Source organism: Citrus clementina, unplaced genomic scaffold, assembly GCF_000493195.1.
Source record: "Citrus clementina cultivar Clemenules unplaced genomic scaffold, Citrus_clementina_v1.0 scaffold_3, whole genome shotgun sequence".
NCBI lineage: Eukaryota > Viridiplantae > Streptophyta > Magnoliopsida > Sapindales > Rutaceae > Citrus > Citrus x clementina.
The window spans coordinates 6,283,240-6,305,239 of NW_006262339.1; the positions used below are offsets into that span (position 1 = coordinate 6,283,240).

The 22,000-nt window shown below is 34.2% G+C and overlaps 2 protein-coding genes and 1 non-coding gene across 12 annotated transcripts; all 3 read right to left on the reverse strand.

Annotated features, from left to right (window-relative positions):
* Positions 1 to 2,395: 2,395 nt before the first annotated feature.
* On the reverse strand, positions 2,396 to 7,057 carry LOC18045815. Of its 9 annotated transcripts, none has more exons than XR_002906644.1 (3): positions 4,474 to 7,057; positions 3,469 to 3,684; positions 2,396 to 3,090 (listed from the first exon to the last, which is right to left on the reverse strand). XR_002906644.1 is itself a non-coding variant. In XM_024189384.1 (2 exons), exons 1-2 carry the CDS (start codon positions 6,754 to 6,756, stop codon positions 3,619 to 3,621), a joined length of 2,349 nt encoding a protein of 782 aa, XP_024045152.1. In that variant the 5' UTR covers positions 6,757 to 7,057; the 3' UTR covers positions 3,258 to 3,618. The 9 variants fall into 9 exon arrangements, 6 of the variants coding, with proteins under 6 accessions (XP_024045152.1, XP_024045156.1, XP_006440421.1 ...); XR_002906643.1 differs by having other exon boundaries at positions 2,396 to 3,094; XR_002906642.1 differs by having other exon boundaries at positions 2,396 to 3,124.
* Positions 7,058 to 15,819: 8,762 nt separating this feature from the next.
* On the reverse strand, positions 15,820 to 15,892 carry TRNAK-CUU. Its single transcript has one exon. It is a non-coding gene; the product is annotated as a tRNA-Lys (tRNA).
* Positions 15,893 to 16,049: 157 nt separating this feature from the next.
* LOC18045816 (methylsterol monooxygenase 1-2) lies at positions 16,050 to 20,351 on the reverse strand. Of its 2 annotated transcripts, none has more exons than XM_006440359.2 (5): positions 19,768 to 20,351; positions 19,016 to 19,338; positions 16,845 to 16,992; positions 16,700 to 16,732; positions 16,050 to 16,574 (listed from the first exon to the last, which is right to left on the reverse strand). In XM_006440359.2, exons 1-5 carry the CDS (start codon positions 20,095 to 20,097, stop codon positions 16,506 to 16,508), a joined length of 903 nt encoding a protein of 300 aa, XP_006440422.1. In that variant the 5' UTR covers positions 20,098 to 20,351; the 3' UTR covers positions 16,050 to 16,505. The 2 variants fall into 2 exon arrangements, with proteins under 2 accessions (XP_006440422.1, XP_024045336.1); XM_024189568.1 differs by having other exon boundaries at positions 16,845 to 17,007.
* Positions 20,352 to 22,000: the final 1,649 nt, after the last annotated feature.

Consider the following 22,000-nt stretch of genomic DNA (forward strand, 5'->3'; position numbering starts at 1 on the left):
CATTACAATTTGATTTGGTAGGTTTAGGTGTTGTTTGGGATTGAAATTAGATTCTGATTGAAATATTTGAATACATGTGTATCCAATTTAGTATGTGCTCACATATATAAAATAAACCATTACAATTTGATTTGGTAGGTTTAAGTGCTGTTTGAGATTAAGATTGGACAGCTGTAGTTTAAAAGTTACAGCACTAAAGTGTTTGATAAACATTAGCTGCTGTATTTAAAATCTATGTTGATATAATTTTTTACTTGTATGATGAAAAATTTATTATATATTTAATAATTTTATCAAAATTATTATTTAAAAATTGTGTTTACTATATACTATTAACTTTTATTTTATAGTTATAATTTTTTTCCACAATACATGTATTTTAAAAGTTATAACACCTCAATCTCAAACAAGACTCTAGTAGATTTTTAATTGTAGATATTATTATTCATTAATGAATTTATTAATTAAGAAGATAACACCAGTAATTTTCGAGAATGAGTGTGTGTATATATATATTGGTTTCAAGTATATACAATATGATTCTATTCAAGAAGTTAATTAGATCTAGTTCTTATAATAGCGAGTAGCCTTCTCAGAGCATAAGTTTTGGGTTCGAACGTTAATGAATGCGATGAGTTAATAATTAAAAAACATAAAAACTTGCCAATAAAATTACCCTATCCAAATTTGGCATAATCTATGGACCTAACATTTTTCAAAGGATGCTACCCGATTCACTCACTAGGGAAGCATGCAATTTGAGAATTTAAAATCCTGAAATTGTTATACTTGGCCCACAGTCATCACTACTAAAGTCTAAAAATGTGAATCATTATAATATACAGATTCAAAATATTGACATTTCATAAAGATGTGGAGGCAATAAGCTCATAATGTTAATTTAGGTCAGAACATGATAGGTGCTATCTATTTAGTGCAAAGCCTTCAATCTTGTAAATTTTGCAGAGTCAACACCCAGAGAAATTTTTCACCTTCTCTGATTTTGCATTGTCAATATCATTTCAATGTACCATTGGTAACTTCTTCTTTTTTTTCAAGGTTTTGGAAGTTCATAAAAATAAACTATCATGTTCGTAGATGGCACACTACAAGATATCCAAGCAAGAAATACATTGAATTTATTTTTAAATATTTGCAAAAAAAAATCAATATCTCTTGATCACCCAAAAACTGGGATAAATAAACGCTTAAAAAGAGAAATGAAATGGAAATGGAATAATGAGATTTGCATCGGAAGGGGGAAAGATTCTTGTATAAAGAGACAGTGTCGTCCTATACTCATGATTATATATATCCTTTCCCTTTAACCGAAAAGAAATGAGTGGAGCGAGTGAAGCATCAAGTTTAAGCATACCATATGATACGAGTAAAAGAGCTTCTTTAAGTTTGTTGAGAAGTCATTGTTTGTGAGCATTGCCGACAAGAGTTTCTGTCTCTCCACTAAATGAGTCATTACAAGACCCCTCCCCAATGTGCCAAAATAATACTGTACTCATTTCACCACTCACCAAAAAGTTAAAAAAAAGCCTGCATCATTTCTTCAGTTTTCACCTTTAAAGAGTTTGTGGAGGTGGGTGGGTGATTGGGTAAAAATTATATGGGTTTGGAACTTTAGATAGTTTTTGTTGACAAATCCGCAATTAATTTACCATGAAAAGATGCCGAAAAGAAGAAGAAGAAGAAGAAAATGTAATTCAATTGGTTTCCTCAATTGGAGGGCTTCCAGTAAATGGGTTGATGACCGGCCATTGTCAAATGACTCCTTTTAGACTCTTTTGCCTTCAACTCAGGCGGTAGCAACGTCCTGTCCGGTTTTATTTTTCCTTTTCTTTTCCCCTCTTTTTACTCAATCTGTGTAATCCTTCCCTTGTTTATCAATGAGTAAGTTCATGAAAATCATGCAAGGAATGGGTCATTATGTTGCACTAATTACCATTGACATTCAATACTAGCAGTTTGCACCCATACCATTTTCAAAGTCTTGTAACTTATCAGAATTGGGATGTTTGTACAGCAAAGGGGAATGGGTTGCTTACAATAAAGTTAAATAAAGATTGTAGTATGAATGCAATGCTAAAAATGGTGAAATATGTGGAAAAGTTTCAAGCATCTACCATTCAAAAGTTTTGGGGTACAATTGATACCAAATTCAATTGAAAATTAATGCATATTGTCAACTAAAACACCTACTTCCTATTGTTGGGTTTATGCTTGCAGAAATTCAAACATAATAAAAATATTTAAGCTGTGGTCCTTTATTTCAATCTACCAAGTGCAGAACAGCTAATGTTTGAAGGCCAGTTCAAGGGAATGATTCTTATCGGGACAAGCCAGAAAGATGTATGACAAAGTTCAAAACAAACTGATGTACGTTCACAATATTTTAACCGTGTATGCATTAAAAAATTTGTATTCTCAAAACATAGTAACAGATACGTTACAATTTACAACAAAGCTTCATACGAATGTTAGTTAACAAATACCAACATGCGAGTAACCAACGGCAAGGTTATTATTGGAGAGTTACATAAATGTCAAATAGAAAAATCTGTCAGTTGCAGGATCACTCCCGAGCATTTTATGTGCTGCTTCATGCCGACAAAATTGCTTAATTTGGGACCTCTTGAGACCCTTTCTCACAATCATGGGGGGCATCAATCCAATGACTCTGCATGAACGTCATGAGCTTTGGAATGTTTAAAAGAGAAGTTACCACCACAAAAATGATTTGATATCTCCCCTTGACAAACCACCAAAGCTTGGAAAAAGACTTGCACTTGCATCATGTGGTGGGGCTCCACTCTCTCAAAGGCACAAAAACCAGCAGATATGGATTGAAAAACTCAAAAACATACTGTTAGAAGTGCATCTCAGCTTCCTCTAAGGTTGTTGACCCGTAAAGCCAAACACAGCTTGCCATCCATCCAACTGGCTCAAGCAAGCAACCTGTGGCATCTTGCAAAAAGACACCTCACTGCCATTAAATCTTTCAAGTCCTAGGATCCTTTTTGCAAACTCCTCTTTAATCATGCTCCAACAATGCCAAACAATTGACCATGTTATGGTGGCCTTCCTGAGCCAACAATATCATTGTCATATCTTTCTGTCATAGAAAAGATTAAATAGAGTAATTATATATATTCATCTCATTCCTCAACTTCACTGACCATAATTGATTTTAAGCCACATCTAGACCAAGATCTTAGTCAAACACAAATTTATCTTCTTTTAGGGAACTAAAAGTTTGAGGTCAAACACAAAACTCCAGCGTGAAAACTGAAATATCGATTTAACTATAGATCATGCAAAGTAATAAATAATTAAACACTAAAAAGGGGAAGGTTCACTTTGAGTTTGGTTTGGTTCCTAACTTAGAAGAGAGTTTAAAGGATAATCATTGATAAAACATGAAACTAAAGTACACACACAAGGGACAAAACACTTAACCTGGTTTTGCTAGAAGCAGAGACAGCAAAGTTCATGGAAGCTTTACTTGTTCTGGAATGGAGAACACAGAATCTATAATTGGAACTGAATGATACTTTAGCAGCTCAGATCCTCTAAATAGGAATATGAACTAGCATAAGACATCAAATTCTAGTAGAAAAGAAAATCTTGAGCATGATTTTCCAGCAAACACCTCTCGTCATTCTCTTGAAGGGGCTGCATACGATCCAAACAACACACATATAAACTTCTACAAGCTTGTTTTGGGGAATTATCAGCTGATTCAGAATAACTATGCAGACAGAAAGCTAAATGCCTTTCAGAATGAACTCAATCGTCAGTCATGACTATAATGGCCAAGCTTAGCAGCACATAAACCAAATTAAATAAAACTCTTAGATTGCCTAAGAATGCAAATATTGCCTGCAAAAGCCCACTGGAAGTCCAAGCAAGAAGAATAATGAATAGAAGTTAAAACATAGCCACGTTAACTGACACAAGTATTTGGACTCTCTTGAAGATAAATGACAAACATTTTTTGTGTTCAGAGACATGAAAAGATGAAGGGTATCATCTAAAACCCAGCAGAGAAATCATAAAACTTTCCCCTTTGTAAATACTATTAATTTTCCAAATTACTTGAGAAACAAAAATTGTACAACGTTCTTCCTGTTCTGTAAATTCTGTTCATGCACCACTTTCTATCTTTACAAACAAGAAGATTTTCTTTTCAGCATATCGAGAAGCTCCAAAAATCATGCTAGGATGAAGGATGACTAATTGCTCAAGAGATGACCACGAGCAGTGGCAGGAATACAAATTCAATTCCCTAACCATGTCCCTCTTTCTCCGACCTGACTGCCCCAAAATCTTCTAAAGAGTAAGTAAAAGAAGTACAAAAATGAAAGAAAAAATAGTGAAAAGAATTAAATAAATCCTACAAATTTTAATTTCTAAATGATTGAATTAAAACAGAAGTTACACTGAGGATGTATCAACAAGAACCTCATTTAGCACATCATCCTCACCATTTGCCAAGGCAAAAAGCTCTGCGTCCTTCTCTTCATCACTGGAAAAATCCCGCCTCTCAAGTTTGGAATGAGCTGCAATGAATATTACCTTCTGAGCCCTCTCCATGCCTAGTCTCGACTGCCCATGGGCACATACCCATCTCAACAAAGACCAGTTGCATTTAAAACCACATGACGATGCATGAAGAAAAATAAGCCTAACTGCAACTTTCCCTAGGGACTTAAACTCAGTAAGATAAGTTTCCCACACAAGCCTACTACTTTGGGGATTTGCAATTCTCATTTTTCCAGTGACGGGGTCCCTTTCTTTCATTTGGACTGCTCGAGCATATACCGGATCAAGCCCTTCTGTTCTCCATTTCATGAGCTCCATTAGTGCAATATGAGCCTCCTCCCTTGAAACAAGCCGGGTAATTAGCTTGTCAACATCCTTCTCTTGCTCAGATGTCAAGCACTTGAATGGTGGAAGGTACTTCCCGCTAGTGTCTCTAATCAAATAAAGTGGATCAAGTATGTATGCAGCCGCCCAAGCCGGGTGATAGTTCTTCTTGAACCGCTTTTCAATCACTTTCTCCACCGGTCCTTCCACAATGTGGAATTTTGAACACCAATCTTTCACTTTTGTTCTAAGCTCATCCCAGAGTGGGAGGCATTGCCCAACTAGTGGCCTTTCTGTCTCAATCTCCTGAGCCATTTCTTTGATCAATTTAACCAGTGAGTGCACTGCCTCCAACTCATTCCAAAACTGTGCTTCTCGCGACATGTCTGCAACTTCTCTTGCAAGAGGATCTTCCATTAATATCATCTTATAAGATTCGTCTAATACAACCAACTGAAGTGCTCGAGCCGAGTTCAATATATCATCTATCAATGTATAATAAGGTTCAAAGTTATTCAACTTCTCATAATCCCTCAAAGGCACCCTCAAAAATCCGCCATGCCCATACTCTTGCAAATGATACTTATTAAAGCTATTTCGAATTTGATTCGTGTTATTCACGAAATTTGCCAACTTGAGACAATTATCTGCTACAGTATTGAACAAAGGAAGCTCCTTGCTGAAGTCCTTGATCAAAGTAGTGAAGCCTTGGAACTGACAAGAAAGATTGACCATCCAATGATTCTGATTCTCCAAATTCCTCAATGCTTTAGCCTTAAACTTGTCTGCAACTATCCCTACACATTGTTGCACGGCATTCCCACAAATGCCTGTTATTGTCTCCCACAAAATCTCCTCAGCATACTTAGAAGGCACAGCACCACTAAAAAACACAGCCCTCCTGTACAAACTAGTACCATTAGGCAAATTCACAGTCAAATTCACCAAATTATCTTCACCAAAACCCTTGGCTTTCCAACCATCAGAAGATACTTGAAAAAACATAGCATCTCTAATCCTTGCCTCAGACTCGGCTCTCACTTCCTCAAACTTTAAATCCAATCTTGAACCAACAAACTCCCTTCTTGAAAACGCTGGCAACCCAACTTGATTTAAAAAAGCTCTAAACTTTGGATGCTCCAAGCTTGAAAAAGAAACAGACCCACATGACTCATACACCCAATCAGCAAGAAAATCAAGAGCAGAATCAATCTGGCTCTTGCTCAAAGCTGGTCCAGGCGAAGTTTTTGGACTCTTTAACCTTTTAACACTATCTTCCAACATAGCCAAAGCTCCTAAATCTTCTTTCCCTCCAGATAAAACCAAATGCTGCTGGCCTGGCAAATAAGAACCCGCAACACTCGCTGAGACAGCTGTAGTCGCCAGTTCTTGAAATCTTGACGGATCCACTATAGCCAGCGGGGTTGCTTGATAAGAAGTCGACGATGAGCCAACACCAACACCAGCTTTGCTCACTTCAAGAACTGAAGACGAGCTGCTGCGTTTGCGGTTATGACTCGACGGTGACGGAAGACTAGCCGACGACGGAGAGATGGACGAAATGGGTTTGGCTAAAGAATTGAAGTTCGGGCAGGTGCCTCGCTTGAGATGCTCGGAGGCAGTGCGGGACGGGTTTGAAGCTGAGAAGACGGCGTCGCATAAGGAACATCTTAGCTTCACTGCTTTTGGGAGACCAGTGTCAGCGTTGTGAATCAGCATGGGTTCGAGGTGAGCCCAGTACCAGGCTCCTTTGCCTTTTATGGCCTTCGTTCGAACCATCACTAGCCCTTCGTATCTCTTGTGCACAGCCTTCGCTGTCAGCTCGTCCGAAGACAGTGAGTCCACCGCTTGTGTTTGAGTAGTGTTGGCGGTTGCCATTGTTAGGGGGGGTAAATGCAAGGAAATAAAAAACTTTGACTCGCTCACAAAATTAGTGCTTTTTCAGGGAGTTCAAGGTCAGTTTTTTGTTTCCGTAGTCATGAGTGAGTGAAATGAAACGACGACGTCTGAGTAGTTTCATTCGGCCGGAATTTCATTTTCCGGCGAATACCCATGACCCAAGTTGTAATTTTTTAGTTGGGTGAGGGTGTAGTTTTGGTCTCAGTGATGAGTTGAATGGCCTGAGATAAAATTTCAAAGAGAGAAAAAATGAGTGAGAGAGAGAGAGAGAGAGAGAGAGAGAGAGAGAGACAAAGAGAAAAATAGAACACTGAGTGCTGTTACTGGCAAACTGGTGATTGTTTCAGTTCAAAGTAGTTGGAACACGCTCCAGTTATGTGCGCGTGGGGAACATAGAGGGCGACTGTGGATGGAAACAAATACAGTATGGCAAACACCACAGTCCCACGTACGAAAACACCAACATGAGATTGGCTGTCACTGGCAGGCGATTGGGGAGTGAGGCGCACGCGCTTCAAAAGTTAGTTCTAGTTTTGGTATCACTTTCATGTTCCTGCCCCTTCTTTTTTTCTCTTTTGTGCTGTTGGGGTCTTTGTTGTGGGGAAGGGCTTCTCTTGTCTGTAGCTTCCCCTTTTTTTTAATTTTTTAATAATTTTTTCTGTTTATGTTTTCTATTATTTTATTATTAGAGGGGGGCTCTTTTCTTTTCATTCTACTTTTTATAATTATTTTCTCTCACTCCGACTGTGCAAGTATACAAATACAATACATTAAATTGAGGTTTCCAATTGTGACTTGTTCTTCATGTGGGTTTATTAAGAATGTGGACATAAAAGGGCAACCTAGGAATTTAATGTATTCCCACAAGAAGTTCTGTTCTGGGTCTGTGAGATATGTGTTGACCAAGACATGCAGGAGAATTGCCTTGAAAAAGTTCACCAATTGCCATTTTCATTCAATCAAAGCCTTTCTGATTTTTTTCTCTTTTCTTTTTTTTTTTTTTTTTGGCCTTTCTCTATTTTGTATTATTTACAATTTATTTTTCCATGTTTTAAATAAAAATTAAAAAAGAAGATTTTATTTCCTTTTAGAAAGAGCCTCAAGAGTAGGTGGCATAGGCAGAGGTAAATAAAACCAAGAGTCAAACTGTTTGTCTTCCGATCCATATTTTCCGCTCCATTTTACTTTTACAGCAGTCAATTTCATTACTTTAACCCGTCTGCGGTCCCCCCCGGACTTTGGAGGTAAAATAATTATAAAAGAGGAACTTCCATAAGAAATTAAATAATGGCAATTTTACGAATCCCTTAAATAATCAACTGTCAAAAAGTACATATATTCAAAAAATCAAAGCATCAAAATTTTGAATATTATCTTGTGAGTCTATTGATAGCGTTATCAGACGCTTGTCACAACTTATTTTGATGTGGACTTTAGTTCAATCGAAATTTAATAATGAATAAGAGGTTTATTTTTAAATGAGGAGAAAATCTAATCCCAAATGTACAAGGGAAACAATTGTTAAAATGTTGCTATATATGTTTTGAAAGGGATGCAAATATATATGAGATTAGAGGCAATTATCTTTTTCTTGACTACAAATAATACATAATTGCAGACCTAATTATGACCCTACTAATATGCGTCATATGTTCATGTGCAAATATGAATTGTATATATATATATGAGTAATGATACAGCCACAAACTCTTGTACAAACTTTTCTTGTACAAACTGACGTGGCATTAATTCATTGGTTGAATTAAATATCTCTTGGCCCACATAATTTATTCTTGTTATTTTGTATTGTCATTCAACCAATGAATTAATGCCACATCAATTTGTACAAGATAAGTTTGTACAAGAGTTTGTGGCTCTATCATCACTCTATATATATATGTTAATTACTTTTGAGTGACACATATTTTGATAAATTTAAAAAAGGTGATACATTTTTTAAAAATACTCGAGTAAGTGACAATCCGTTAATTTTGCCGTTAACTTTAACTAGAAGAGTAAATTAATTACAAAATAACACTTTGCCCTTAAAATTAATTATAGAATAACTTTTGTGCCCCTAGAGTAGCTCTAAAATGACATTTCTATCCGTGAAATTAGTTACAAAATATATTTTTGTCCCTTCTTAATTATTTTTTATTTTTTAAATAGAAAAATTATTAAAAAATTACATCTAAGTTAATTAACAATTTTTTTGTTAAATCAAACAAATCTTTTTTTTTAAAAAAAATTCTTGTAGAATCAAACTTTGCAGTTAAATTTAATAAGAAAATTTTGTTTGATTCAACAAGATTTTTTTTAAATGTATGATTTAACAAAAAAAAGGCCCATTAATTGCACTTAGATGCAATTTTTTATAATTTTTTTATTTAAAAATAGAAATTAATTGAGTATGGGCAAAATTATATTTTGCAACTAATTGTAAGAATAGAAATATCATTTTCTAGCTATTATAGGGGCAAAAAAGTTATTTTATAATTAATTTGTTGTTCTCGTTAAAATTAACGATAAAGTTAACAGACTATCATCTGTTCGAGTATTTTTTAAAAATGTGTCACTTTTTTAAAATTTATCAAAATATGTGTCACTATATATATATATATAAGGGTATTGAAAGCGAAGCGGATTATCACGAAATTAGTGTATGGTTCCCAAAATTAGATGATAGTTATATTTTGCAATTCAATAAATCTTGATAGATGATAGTTAGTTATGCTTTATGATTTAATAAATCTTGTCAAAAATCATTATAAATAATTCAAAAAAAATAATTTAAATTGAGCCGATCCATTTGAAGAATCCTAATTCAAAATCTAAAAACTGCCTCAATTTTCAGTTTCAGCATGCTTGGCTGCTTGCTTTAAGATATGTCATCTTTAGTCAATCCATTGTAGTCAATTGCTTGATTGAGAAGATTCATGAGTTAAAACTTCACACTGATCGAACATTAGGGGGGCAAAAAAAGTGGTGGGAGAGGAAAATGGTGTGAAGATTCAGAAATTGCTGTGGCTTGGTTTTTTGAAAATGTACTGTCCTTTTCCACCGAGGGTTAAGCATCTAAAATTGAGGATATGATTATTAAAATATTAATTGGAGGTTAGTGGTCGATTTTGATGTCTGATGAGTCAATCGTCTTGTGAGGCAATAGCCACAACGCAAAGTCACAACTGTCATCCACTTTATACTGTTAACTGTACGCATAATTTGAACTCTTGGGACAGTTGGACTAACAAAAATACTAAGAGGCTTTTTTTTCGCTCTTATTGACATTCAAATTTGGATTATTAAAAGGTTAAATGAAAGTGGTTAGACTCGTGATTTATTTCCATTAATTCATAAGATTCCACGGAGCATCTTAATTTGGAATTTCAATTAAGTAAAATCTAATTCTCCAATAATGTATGAGTTATAAAACTAAATCTCTGTACTGAAAGTTTTAGTTAAAGTCCTAATTAGACTCTTTCTTTTGTTTTGGGTGTTAGTCGTGGCACGATACCAATAAAAATAAAAATGCTTGTGATGGCTCAAAAATGGCCAACACGGAGCAATAGGTCAATAGCGATTAAGAGTCTTTTAATAAAATTCCCCTCTCGGTCAATGGAGAAAAATATCAATTCTTTTGTAGTGCTAAGTGACTGGGTTCAATTTTAACGAAGAAAAGCTTCATAGCTTGTCATTTCCGAACTTCAATGCTTACTAAAAATCTGGCTTTCTTTACGAAGCTTTTGCTTGAAGCTCGATGTCCTTTTTTCCATCTTAATATGCAATTCATGCTTTTTTTCCCCCCTACTTGATCGGATATATTAAGGACAATTTGATCAGTTGGTAAGAATTAATTTACAGGAATTTATTATAAGGTAAAGAAACCAGTAATAACTGATGGGGCATCATGATGAATTAAAAAAAAAAAAAGAGCCACGTAATTTGTATTTTATATAAGTGAAAATACAATATAACGAGAACCTCTCAAAAAGTAGGTCATTAAAATCATTGAAATAAATTTAAATATAATTAAAAAAAATTTAAGTGGGAAACCAAATCTATCAAATTTACACACTTTATTTCAAATAGTGATAATGATGTATGAAATAGGTTATTTCAAATTTTGAGATCAAATTAAATTTAGGCCGATTAGGTTAGAGTTTGACTATGATACCTTAAAAGTATTGTGTCCTCCAATTTGGGGGCCATATTTTAGTCAAAAAGTCAACAAAAATTAATGAAATGTGATTATCTAATGATGCCTACATTGTAAGGTATCATAATCACAGTTTATCATGTTGGAGTCGTTCTAAATTTTATTTAACACTCCTCCATTCATATTTAAAACATTTTTCACTCTGATTGGAATCAAATGAATATTTAATTTTTCTCTTCAATACGTAAGTCATGAAACTAAATTTTGTTAAAAATTAAAATAATAATGGATGATTTAAAACAAAGAATGTGAAGTAGATGTAGGAAAAAATAGGTCTCGAACTAAAGGCGTGCAAAACATTATTGTTTTGAAGTCCACTTGTGATTTTCTTTGATCTTATGCAAGATTGAGATGAATTAAGGTGGGTAATTACACGTTTAATAAGTGAGTTTGTTGAGGAGTCCATTTTTTTTTTTTTTATGTCAAATTAATGATTCTCGAGCTTCCCTTTAATGGTTTCGGATGTAATCGTTTTGTCACGAAGTATCACTTAAATCACTTGAGTTTACATATATATTTTTTCCTCCCTCTATAACTTTTTCGTGATTAATCCTTTGCTTTTAAAAAACATTATAAATATTACAAATAATTTCAATTTTACCGGCAGTATACTCATGATTCATCAGCCCCCGAATAACTTTTTTTTTTTTTTTTTTGGTGAATTATATATTGAATATCTAAAAAGGTTGTTGACGCACACATGGTGCATGATTTTGTTACACACGCACACACAGAGCGAAAGAGAGATGCCAACTTCGATTGATACTAACAGGAGCTAGAGGCATGTTAAGTAATGAGTGCCCATTTTTGCCAAATAAAATTACACTTAATAAATGGCTTATTTTCATTTGTTAGATTAGTATAATTCCACAGTTGCATTTATTATTATTATTATTATTTTTTAACCTTTTTATCGCGTCAACTTTTAATGATGCCTTTCCTCAGTGAAATTAATAGGGTCTTTCGCGACCTCAGTCAATATACCATATGCATGCTCTCATTTTCAATCAAAATGTAATACGCACCTTGTTGCGTTTCCTCCTTAAGAGGGTTTTTATTCAATAACTTTATCAAATGCTCTTATATATATATATATATATATATATATATAAACATAAACAAGCAGTCACAAACATACCTTTGGACCGTCTCATTCAACTTGGAATCCATAAAAATGATTCATTGAAAACATAAAATGTTAGCACATCTACTTAAAAACTTAAAAACTGAGTGAGTTGTGTACAAATAAAGAGTAATTTGCAATTAGGCAGTATTTGGACATTGTATATTAATTGTCTAGACTACTTTCTTATGATTGAAAATCAACTTGATATCATTCATACAACACTTATAAATTTATGTGTGGGAGGTTAAAAACAAAAAAGATTTATAATTATGACTTACGAGCAACATAATGACAATTTCACGTGTAGTTCACCAAATGGGAATAATATTACAGACTCACAGAGCTCTCTCTTTCTTTCTTTCTTTCGCCTGGACATCTGTTTATGCCTATCCAACAACATAGCTTAAAGCTTTTAGAGAGGCCAAGTATGGCTCAAATTAAGCAATGTTTCCATGTTCTCAAGTGGTCCAAAATAATAATAATAATTAATAATATAATGCGGGTTTGTGAACGGGGGCCCCTATGATTACAAGTGTGATTATGCCACGTGGATGGCATGGCATGGATTAGAGAAGGAGGAGGGTGACATTGGGCAATTATGTCCTAAAAAAGAAGGCCATAAAGTCCAAGAAATAATGAGAAAGCTCATTAGCAATTTCCCCTCCTTTATGAAAAGTGAAAAAGAGGTTGGGCCAACCGGCCGAGCCACTGCCAATGAGCCTCTCTATAAGCGTTCAAAGCTGAAACTTGTTTTTGCAATTACACCACCAGCTTCCTGGTCCTGGCTTTCGATCAATCACATGATGGCTGGACCCACATTTTTGGTGAATTTCTGGTGTCATTTTTCCTCCCTTTTTTTCCCCTTGTTTCAAATTTTCCACCTGGAAATCACTTGTTAAAAAATAGATTGGATAATCAATGCCCATGATTCAAATCGTCTTTTACTCACAGTTGAATGTAATGGTCTTTCTATATTCTGATGGTTACTTTTTTGGGCCTTTTGAATGCCCCATGAGCATCACAATGGGCCCAATTTCCCTTGAACTGGGCCAGTGAAAATGATGGCCTATTTGAATCAGTAGATAAGAGTGCTTGATAAAAAAAAAAAAAAAAGTACTGGTACTCATTCCTTAGATTAATCTAAACCCCTTCTTCTGATCAGAGAACCTCTTAAGTTTTATGCAAAATGATTAACAGCCTTATCCGTGACATAACGGTGTAAAAATGACGGTAAAATCATATGGTGTGATAGTATTTATTGAAAAATAATACTAATTTCTTGTAATAGAAGGATGGTACCTTACTCGGTGATAATGAGGCTATTATTTTTTAGGGGCTTCTCGGTTCACTCTATATGAATTGATTTGGTCTAATTACAGACCCCAACTGTAATTATCCTCAATAGAAATTAAAAAAAAAAAAACTAAAACAAATTCTTTTTTTTTTTCCTGATTTGCACCCTTTATCACGGTAGCCACCACCACTTATCTTTCGTTACCACAACTCTATTATCAGCAATCATCACCAATTTAGAGCTGGCAAAATTTGACACACTCAATTATTCGATATGAACATGATATGAATAAACAGTATGAATCGTTAAATTTGACATAATTATTAAATGGGTCAGGTTCAGTCGACACGATTTTTTACCGTGTCGGGTTAGGGTTAAAGTTATTGACCCATTTACTTGTTTAATAACACAATTACATTTTTTATTCTAACATAATTTGTAAGTTCATGTCATTAAAACTCAAATATTGAATATAATTCTTTTTTTTTGTAAGGATAAAAATATATACAGTGTTTCATTTAGAAAATTTTACTTAGATTTAGAACTTCAATAGTATAAATGTGTAAAATGTTGATAAAAATGTATGTTTTATAATATTGATATATATAATATTATTTATATGTATATAATTAAAATTTCAATAGTGTGAATGTGTATTATTTTAGTAAAAATATATATTTTATGTTATCAATAAATTATATCTGTGTGTGTGTCTACACACGCGTGTAAATATTTTATATAAATTTTATTAAATATATAAATATTAAGTGAGGTATTGATTAATCCTTTATTTTTTTGTGTTTGGATCTCAATGTTATCACGATTATTGGATCGTATTTAGGTCATCTAAATTTAATACTGACACGAAATTGACATGACACAAACATCACATGGCGACCGGTTTTACCGGATCTAATCAGTAATCAGCGTGATCACAGCCACCACTCTTTCAAAGACGATAAAGAAACCTTGAAAATGCCAGTCAAAAAAAAAAAAAAAAAAATCCCGAATTCATCTTCGTTATTCCTCGCACTTGCTTCCCTTTGTTTTGCGCCTTGCTTTTTTACATAAGCCATTTTCCACCGCGCCTTGATCGAATCAGTCAAATCCCAATCTCATGATCCTACTCCCCATCACGAGCTGATAATCATGTACATGGCTTCTTGGTCGTCAATGGAGGTCTTCGAAAAACGAACTGTAGACTTTGTTTCCCCAAGACTTATCATGCAAAGAGTCTCATGTTCTCCGCAATAACGACTATCTCCTTGACCTACTTAACCCTATCTTCACTTCAATATTGCTTCAGACTTCAGTCATTTTATGCAGAACCAACGGAAAAGTTGACTTCATCTTCATCATCATCATCATCATAATAATAATAATAATAATAACAACAACCAACCAACCAAACCAGTCGCACAAACAATATTTGTATTTTTTATTTTTTTTAACGAGGACAATTCTGAAAATTTATGGAGTTAATTATAAAGTGAGGGCTGAGCTGACTGCTGATAGAAATAAATTGAGGGGTTAAATATACTCTTCCGTAAATAATTTAGTCCTAGGCAAGATTGGAGGAATTTAAGAATATATTAAAGATAATATCATTAACTAATATATATATATATATATATAATTACCACTTTTATGATAATTTAAAAAAATAAATATATATATTATAATATCATTTACTTATTATATAATTGATATAATACTACTCACGTGATTTAAAATTTTTCGCTTGAAAACAGCTCTTCTGCTAAAAAAACGAAATGTTTGAAATAAATTGTACAGGGATACCTTCTAAGTCCCAGCACTCAATGCGGTCATGGATCTCATCAAGAGTTGGACCATTGGCCCAACCCCTTCTCAGGCCTTTTAAAATCCCTTTGAAATTATTAGCCTCACTCTAAACAACTCTTAAAACCCTTTTCTCAGTTAACCCATTAAAGTACTTCAGCAAATAAGTAATCCAAGGATTCAGTTCGCAAGGCAGCCACGCCAATCGATGGATGATGGCATTGATTATTGGGCAATGCTTGCATAATTTTATGATGTTCATTGTTCAGTGTCGCAAACTGCCACACTATCTTTAGTTTATGCTATTATTTGAAGTATCCAAATACAATCAAGAGATCTGAATTTCATAGTCATTTTCCTTCTCATTAGGATTTGTTCTTTTTAAATTCAACTTGCTAGTTATCTTGTAGCACTGCTAGCCTTTTAATCTAAGTATGAAATAGCTCTCTCTCTCTCTCTGTGTTCGGTTTAATTTTTAATAAAGGTTAGAATTATAAAATAGGTAAAAGGGGTTAAAATAGATTTTGAAGGGCAGCCGATGGTCCAACTCTGTTATAAGTAATGTTTGAAATCCATCACTTCTCAAAGTCAGGAAAATAAAAATCACGCCCACCGTGGGGCTCGAACCCACGACCACAAGGTTAAGAGCCTTGCGCTCTACCGACTGAGCTAGACGGGCTGGTTGTTGCCGTTAACTGGCCAATATTTAGATCTTTATTCTGCTGGCATCCCATATCTCCCCCCAACAAAAAGATAAGTTTGTCATTTCATTGAAATCATCAAATCATTGATCAAAACATATAAGAAATTATAAAAACATATGGATCACAAGTTACAGCATTCTGAAATCATCCGTGGAAGTAGACGTTGACCATAAGGTTACCTAGCAAGAATTAATAACCTGCCGATTGATTAAACCAGTGCCAATGATACTTTTTGAGTTTTGAATGAAAACGTCATCAAGAAATGCCACTTAACTATTCTGATGCTAAAGAAAATGCTAGAACTCAGAAGATCATTACTGATCTAATAATATAAAGACAAGCCATAGTTCCAAATCACATACTCTTTGTAGACCTGGACATAATTTCAAAGACACGAGTTCTTAACACTGTTGAAACCCCTTCTAAAGCTACACGAAAACATTTGCTTAAGAACCTTAAGTTGAAACCTTCTACTTTACCAAAACAGCACGTTGTTGTCAACTTGAAATTAGATGTTTCCAGGACTTGTCACCGGTAGAAATATACCAGATGCATATTGTTCTGAGCAACACGTGTCCAGTCAGACGGTTACTCAGACTTAAGATTTTGGTACGAACCTCCATTTTGCTCACCACTACCTCTTAATTCCTCTTGCATCTGAATTGGATTACACAGGAGCAATTACACTCAGCTTTAATGCTCGAGAACAGAACTAAATTGTGAAGATGTGACTGAATACTTAAAAAAAAAGAAAAGGTAAAATACAGAGTGCAAGAGATTACCTTTCTAAGGAGCTTCTTTTGATAGCGATAGCCCTAATTGCGAAAAATTAAAAAGGCAAAAATAAGTTATCCCTGAATCATTATGTGCATTAAAATTTAAAACTCAATGAGTACATAATAAAATAACAAAGAGTTGGAAAAAAACCTTGTCAGTTCCATAAAGAAAATCACAATAGGTAAAGACAGAAGCAAAGTTGCTGTGGCTTTGCTCCCCAACATAATGGTGGTAATCATGATAATCTGCACCGCCGTAAAATGGAATATACTTTGTGAAACCCCAGGGGAAGTCATACCTGCAAAAGGAGAAACTAACTAGCACATGCTTTACATCTACAAAAATCAGCACGTAAAGACAAAAAAATATGGCTCTTTAATACTAAAACTGCCAGCTGTGAGAAGCCATCAAAGATAAAAACAGAAATCAGAGAAAATTTCCAAAAAAATACATAATTTCTCATTGCGATTCCACTCTCAACCATACAGTCAAACTAATAAAATCCAACGACTCAGAGCAATTATCAAATACAAATAGGTCATTCATATAAAAAATATGAATGCAGAAAATGTTGCTGTGAACATGCAACACCGTGCCTTCAGGCATTTTACCATATCCTCGAAAGTTTATCATCAATAATAACTCTCAACTTCCCCCTCTCCATGACGCTCATAACTACAATTTAAAGCAATCTTGTTCCTCGTCATTCTCTTCCCTATATTTCTTTAACTTGAAAATTTGGTGGTTGAAACTTAGAGTCCATCCATAACAGTTGCAATCTCAACTTCTCATCTACTCAAATATATAAATACTACAAAGTTTTGTCCTCGTTGTGAAAATATAAAAGCAATGCCATCAAAGTTTAAAGAAATTATTTTAATAGTAGTCTTAAATGAAAAACAAAAAATCCTCAAAAAGAATTATATCTACCCAGGCTAATTGCTTTCACCCGTACCAATTCCAGATTAAAATAAGATACCATCCATGCAATGCAATCTTCGTGGTTAGAATCTCTCAGATACCTTTATACATTTCAGTTTTATTCTATGCTCGACCAAAGGCCACGTAATTACTGAAGATTTCACTATGCACCATTAGCCTCTATTAAGTAACCTCTGATTATCTATTAAAAATAACTTCCTTTATTAAGTCATTCTGGCCAATAGTTTTGCCATATTTATAGGGTCATTGCCCATTCATTGGTGATTGGAACAACTTAGCCATGGAGCAGAAAACAATGCAGTAGAGGACTATTATTAAAGGGCATCAAACTAAACATGATACCCAAGAATCAAAATGTTAACGCACTTCAACAGAAAAAAGCATCCAACAAGCAACATACTACAGTAATAGCTTACAGTGTCTTGAAAATAATTCTTATGCAACAATTCATATATCGATGAATAAGCGGCGGATGCACCATGTGACCAGTACAACCCCCACTAGCTAAAAACAAAAAATTCTAAGAATAAAAGAAAAAATATTTAAGATTTCTAATTAGCCCCCATTAAATCTATTAAAATTGACTCTATAAATTTATAAATTCACAAAATTTAAACTTTAACATTTAGAATTATAAAAGCCCACACTATAATTAAAAATAATGACAGGTCATCACCGCAAACATTTTTCTATTCTTGAAAATACGTCGACAACAGTCATAAATGTATTAACAAGTATTTTATACATTCAAAGTTCTAGTTTTAAAATTTTACTAATATGTAATCTAGCCCCCGGTAAATTATTTTTCTAAATCCGCCACTGTCGATGATGCATAAAAGCCATGAGTTATATATATATGAGAAGGAAATCTTAGAAAGTACATTCATAAATAGAAGATACTAAATGGTATGCATGCCCGAGCCAAACAAAAAGAAAAAAAGGAAAAAGACATACATCTGTTTCGCTAATTTAAGAACTTGGAAACTGACTTAGGGATAGAAAAAGACAGAGCAGAATTGCAATAGTTACCAGATTCCCAAAAATTTCAGGATTTGGTCATATAGAAATGATAGATTGGAGCAATTTTGTATACTAATTAATGGTAACTTACTGCCAAAGCAAAATACAATTAAGAGAATAACAAGAAGATGACAGTAATGTTGAAAAGGAAAAGGCACAAAGTCTACAAACGAAAGGTAAGCCACTGTAAAAGATCTTTGAACCCCCCTACTTTTACAATGAATTCCACCAGAAAGGATAAATGGAGTGAAAGAAATTCTAAAGTTGACATCATTTAGTAAAAAATAAACTAAAGCAGAAAAGGACAGTGATAATTTCTTTCTTTTTTTTTTATTTAGAAAAAAGGACAGCATGCATACCCGCTGTGAGTATCAATTGCCTCAATCTGCCGCAAAGCAATCCACAACCAGAATGTGATCATGTGCCCAGGAGCCATTGCAGGACCAAGAAAGGATGGAATCCCAAGGATCAAAATCTCAGCCCAATGTGCATATGGTGCAGCAAATCCAATGGGAGCGGTGTATTCATGATGAACGCGGTGAATTTTCTCATAACCCCATTTACAATGGAGAAATCTGTGAATCCAGTAATTGGTATAGTCCTCTACCATGAAATAAACTACCAATTGTGCAAGAATCTCCCACCCTGACGGCAGCGGCAACCCAGTCCGAATCCCAACCATCTGGGATCATCAAAGCAAACCCATATTACATTTTGTACAAACTCCTAAAAAAGTAGTAAAATGATAGCAATAATTTAACTATTTAACCGCGAATAAGCTAGAAGACATCAAATACCCAGAAACGCAAAATAAAGGAAGCACCATCTTAGAAATTCAAAATATGAAATTCCAATAAGTTACAGAAACCAGAAATCTGATTACTAAAAATCAACATTTGAGTATCATAACAATTTCAGCTGCTTCAATTGCAGAAAAACAGAACCATGCATGTATCCTTACAGAACTCATCAAATCGCATCAATTAAGCAATTCAATAAATTAACCGGATATGCAAAGCTAAAAAGCCGAAAACACCCTCCACAATGCAAATGTAAAAACCAAAAAACACATTCCACAATCTTGGAGAATTTGAGTGAAAAATGAAAAGACCTGAACGGAAGGGAAAGAAACGAGTTGAAGAGGGCCCACAACGAGAAAGAACATGCGCATAACATCCTTGTAGCAGCGAACCATCTCGGAGAAAGAGAGCCTAACTTTCGGCTGAATCTTGTACTTATCGAAACTATCAGATCGCAGCGATTCAATAACGACAAAGGGCAGCGGCGCAACAGAAAACACCAAAAACAGAAACAGAATGTTGTGGCAGTACAGGAAGTAATCCGATTTGTTCGCCGAGTAATTGTACCATAACGTCTCCGCGAACGTCAGGTTCCGTCCAAGCGCTGCGGCCGCGTCTTCGATGGTAGAGTACGGCAGCATTTTAGTCCGAGCAGCGAAGATCGGAGTCTGGTGGCGCGTCGAGGAGAGCGAGAATTGATTAGGATGGGGGCTGGGGGAGGGTGAGGAGGAGGAGCTGCGGCCTTTTTTTTTTTGTTTGTGTGCGGTTTTGCGATGCGCTGGCAGAGGGGGGGTCTGTAGTTTGTGTTTGTTAAAATTATGCGGGAATTTTGAAACCACGCCCCCGTTTTAGTATTGTGGCACCCTGCCGTGAACTGTGTCGTTTGTTGTTGCTCTCTTCCTGCCGTTATTTATATCTTGAATTTTCGTTTAACATTTGTTTTTTCTTTTTTTATATAAATTGCAGCCCACTCATTAAAATTAAAATGAAAAAAAAAAAGTGTTTTATTTAGTATGAATAACTTTTCAAGTTATACATGGTTCGGCCCTTGTATGAGTGGTTAGAACTGTTACTCTCCAAGTTGGAGGACAATAGTTTAAATCTCCACAAACTTAATGTATATTTTCTTCCTTAATTATAATGTATAATTGAGTGAAGATAATATTTTTTTTTACCCAAATATGAGTGGAGTATGTATTTTTTGAATATTAATAAAGATTAAAAATCTGGACAAAGCTCCATAAGTATAGTGAGGGTTGAAAAATCTGGATATAAGTTGGTCTCAGTAATAACTTAATTTATAAATATCAGTTATAATATCATCTAATATGAGTTATATTTGAGTAATAGTATCACGTAATAAAAAAAATTCAATACATACTAATACTAATATATAATATAAATTGAAGATTTCAGAATTTCACATGCCATCGTCACGTGACGGGTCACGCATTGTTGATTTTCATTTTTTTTAAATATGGATAGTTAAATTTAAGAGCATGTAAAATAAAAGAGTAATGATACAGCCACAAACTCTTGTACAAACTTATTTTGTACAAACTGATGTGGCATGATAAGATTGGTTGAATTAAATATCACTTGACCCACATGATTTGTTTTTATTAATTTATATTTTCATTCAACCAATGAATTAATGCCACGTCAGTTTGTACAAAATAAATTTATACAAGAGTTTGTGGCTGTATCATTACTCAAAATAAAATGTTGATAAACACTAGATTCACTGTCAGTGTATGGGAGTGAGACTGTGCTTAGTTAGATGTAGTCAAAGAGTCAAAGGAGCGGGCCGCAAACGTGGTCGTCCAGTGACGCGAGTGGGTTTGCCTGCTGGCTAAGAGAGCAGCGCGTGCATTACACATGCTGATTTTTGGCATCCCCATTTGTAGACGTGGAATCAATTTCGTCCTGTTCTTCCGCGCGTCAGGACATGCATGTCGACTACATCTGCTTGTGACTTGTGCGCGATATTCATATCATCAAATACTCCCCAAACACGTTAAATATTAAAATACGGTAATTATTAGATCATTAACGTATTTATGTAATTTATTTTTATTTTATTATTATTATTTATTGGGTTGCAGTTTTAAATTCTGGCATGGAGAGAGATAAGGTGGGGCTTGGATTTCAATAATTGTGGACACGGCAGCGAGCGGAGAACGAAAAATATGTAAAATGTAATTCACACGACGTTTGCCTTCAGTTGGTTTAGTGCCACAAACTCTTCTTTCAATAAATATAAGAGCTAAGTATCTGACTCCATGTATTCAAAAAAGGCCAAAAAAAAAAAAAAGTAACCGACTAAGCCTTATTTTTGAGATTGAATAGGGATAATAAATATAGAACGTTTCAGATTGAGGTATTGTAATTTTTAAGTTATAGTTGTTATGAAAAAAAAATAATTATGAAATAAAAGTTAATAATATATATCAAATGTAAATTTTAAATAATAATTTTAATAAAATTATTAAAGATATAATAAATTTTTTTATTATATAAATAAAAAATTATATTAATATAATT

Bases quoted from the DNA above. Each gene is read 5' to 3' on its own strand.
- LOC18045816 (XM_024189568.1), bottom strand. From the start codon at position 20,097: ATGCTGCCGTACTCTACCATCGAAGACGCGGCCGCAGCGCTTGGACGG. The intron at 17,008-19,015 runs GTATGCATGCTG...TGTGCTAGTTAG, and splicing joins GCAATTGATACTCACAGCGG to TTTCTCCTTTTGCAGGTATG. The intron at 16,733-16,844 runs GTTTTTTTCCAA...TTTCGCAATTAG, and splicing joins TTCTTTATGGAACTGACAAG to GGCTATCGCTATCAAAAGAA.
- LOC18045815 (XM_006440358.2), bottom strand. From the start codon at position 6,756: ATGGCAACCGCCAACACTACTCAAACACAAGCGGTGGACTCACTGTCT. The intron at 4,323-4,496 runs GTGAGGATGATG...TGGGGCAGTCAG, and splicing joins GCTTTTTGCCTTGGCAAATG to GTCGGAGAAAGAGGGACATG.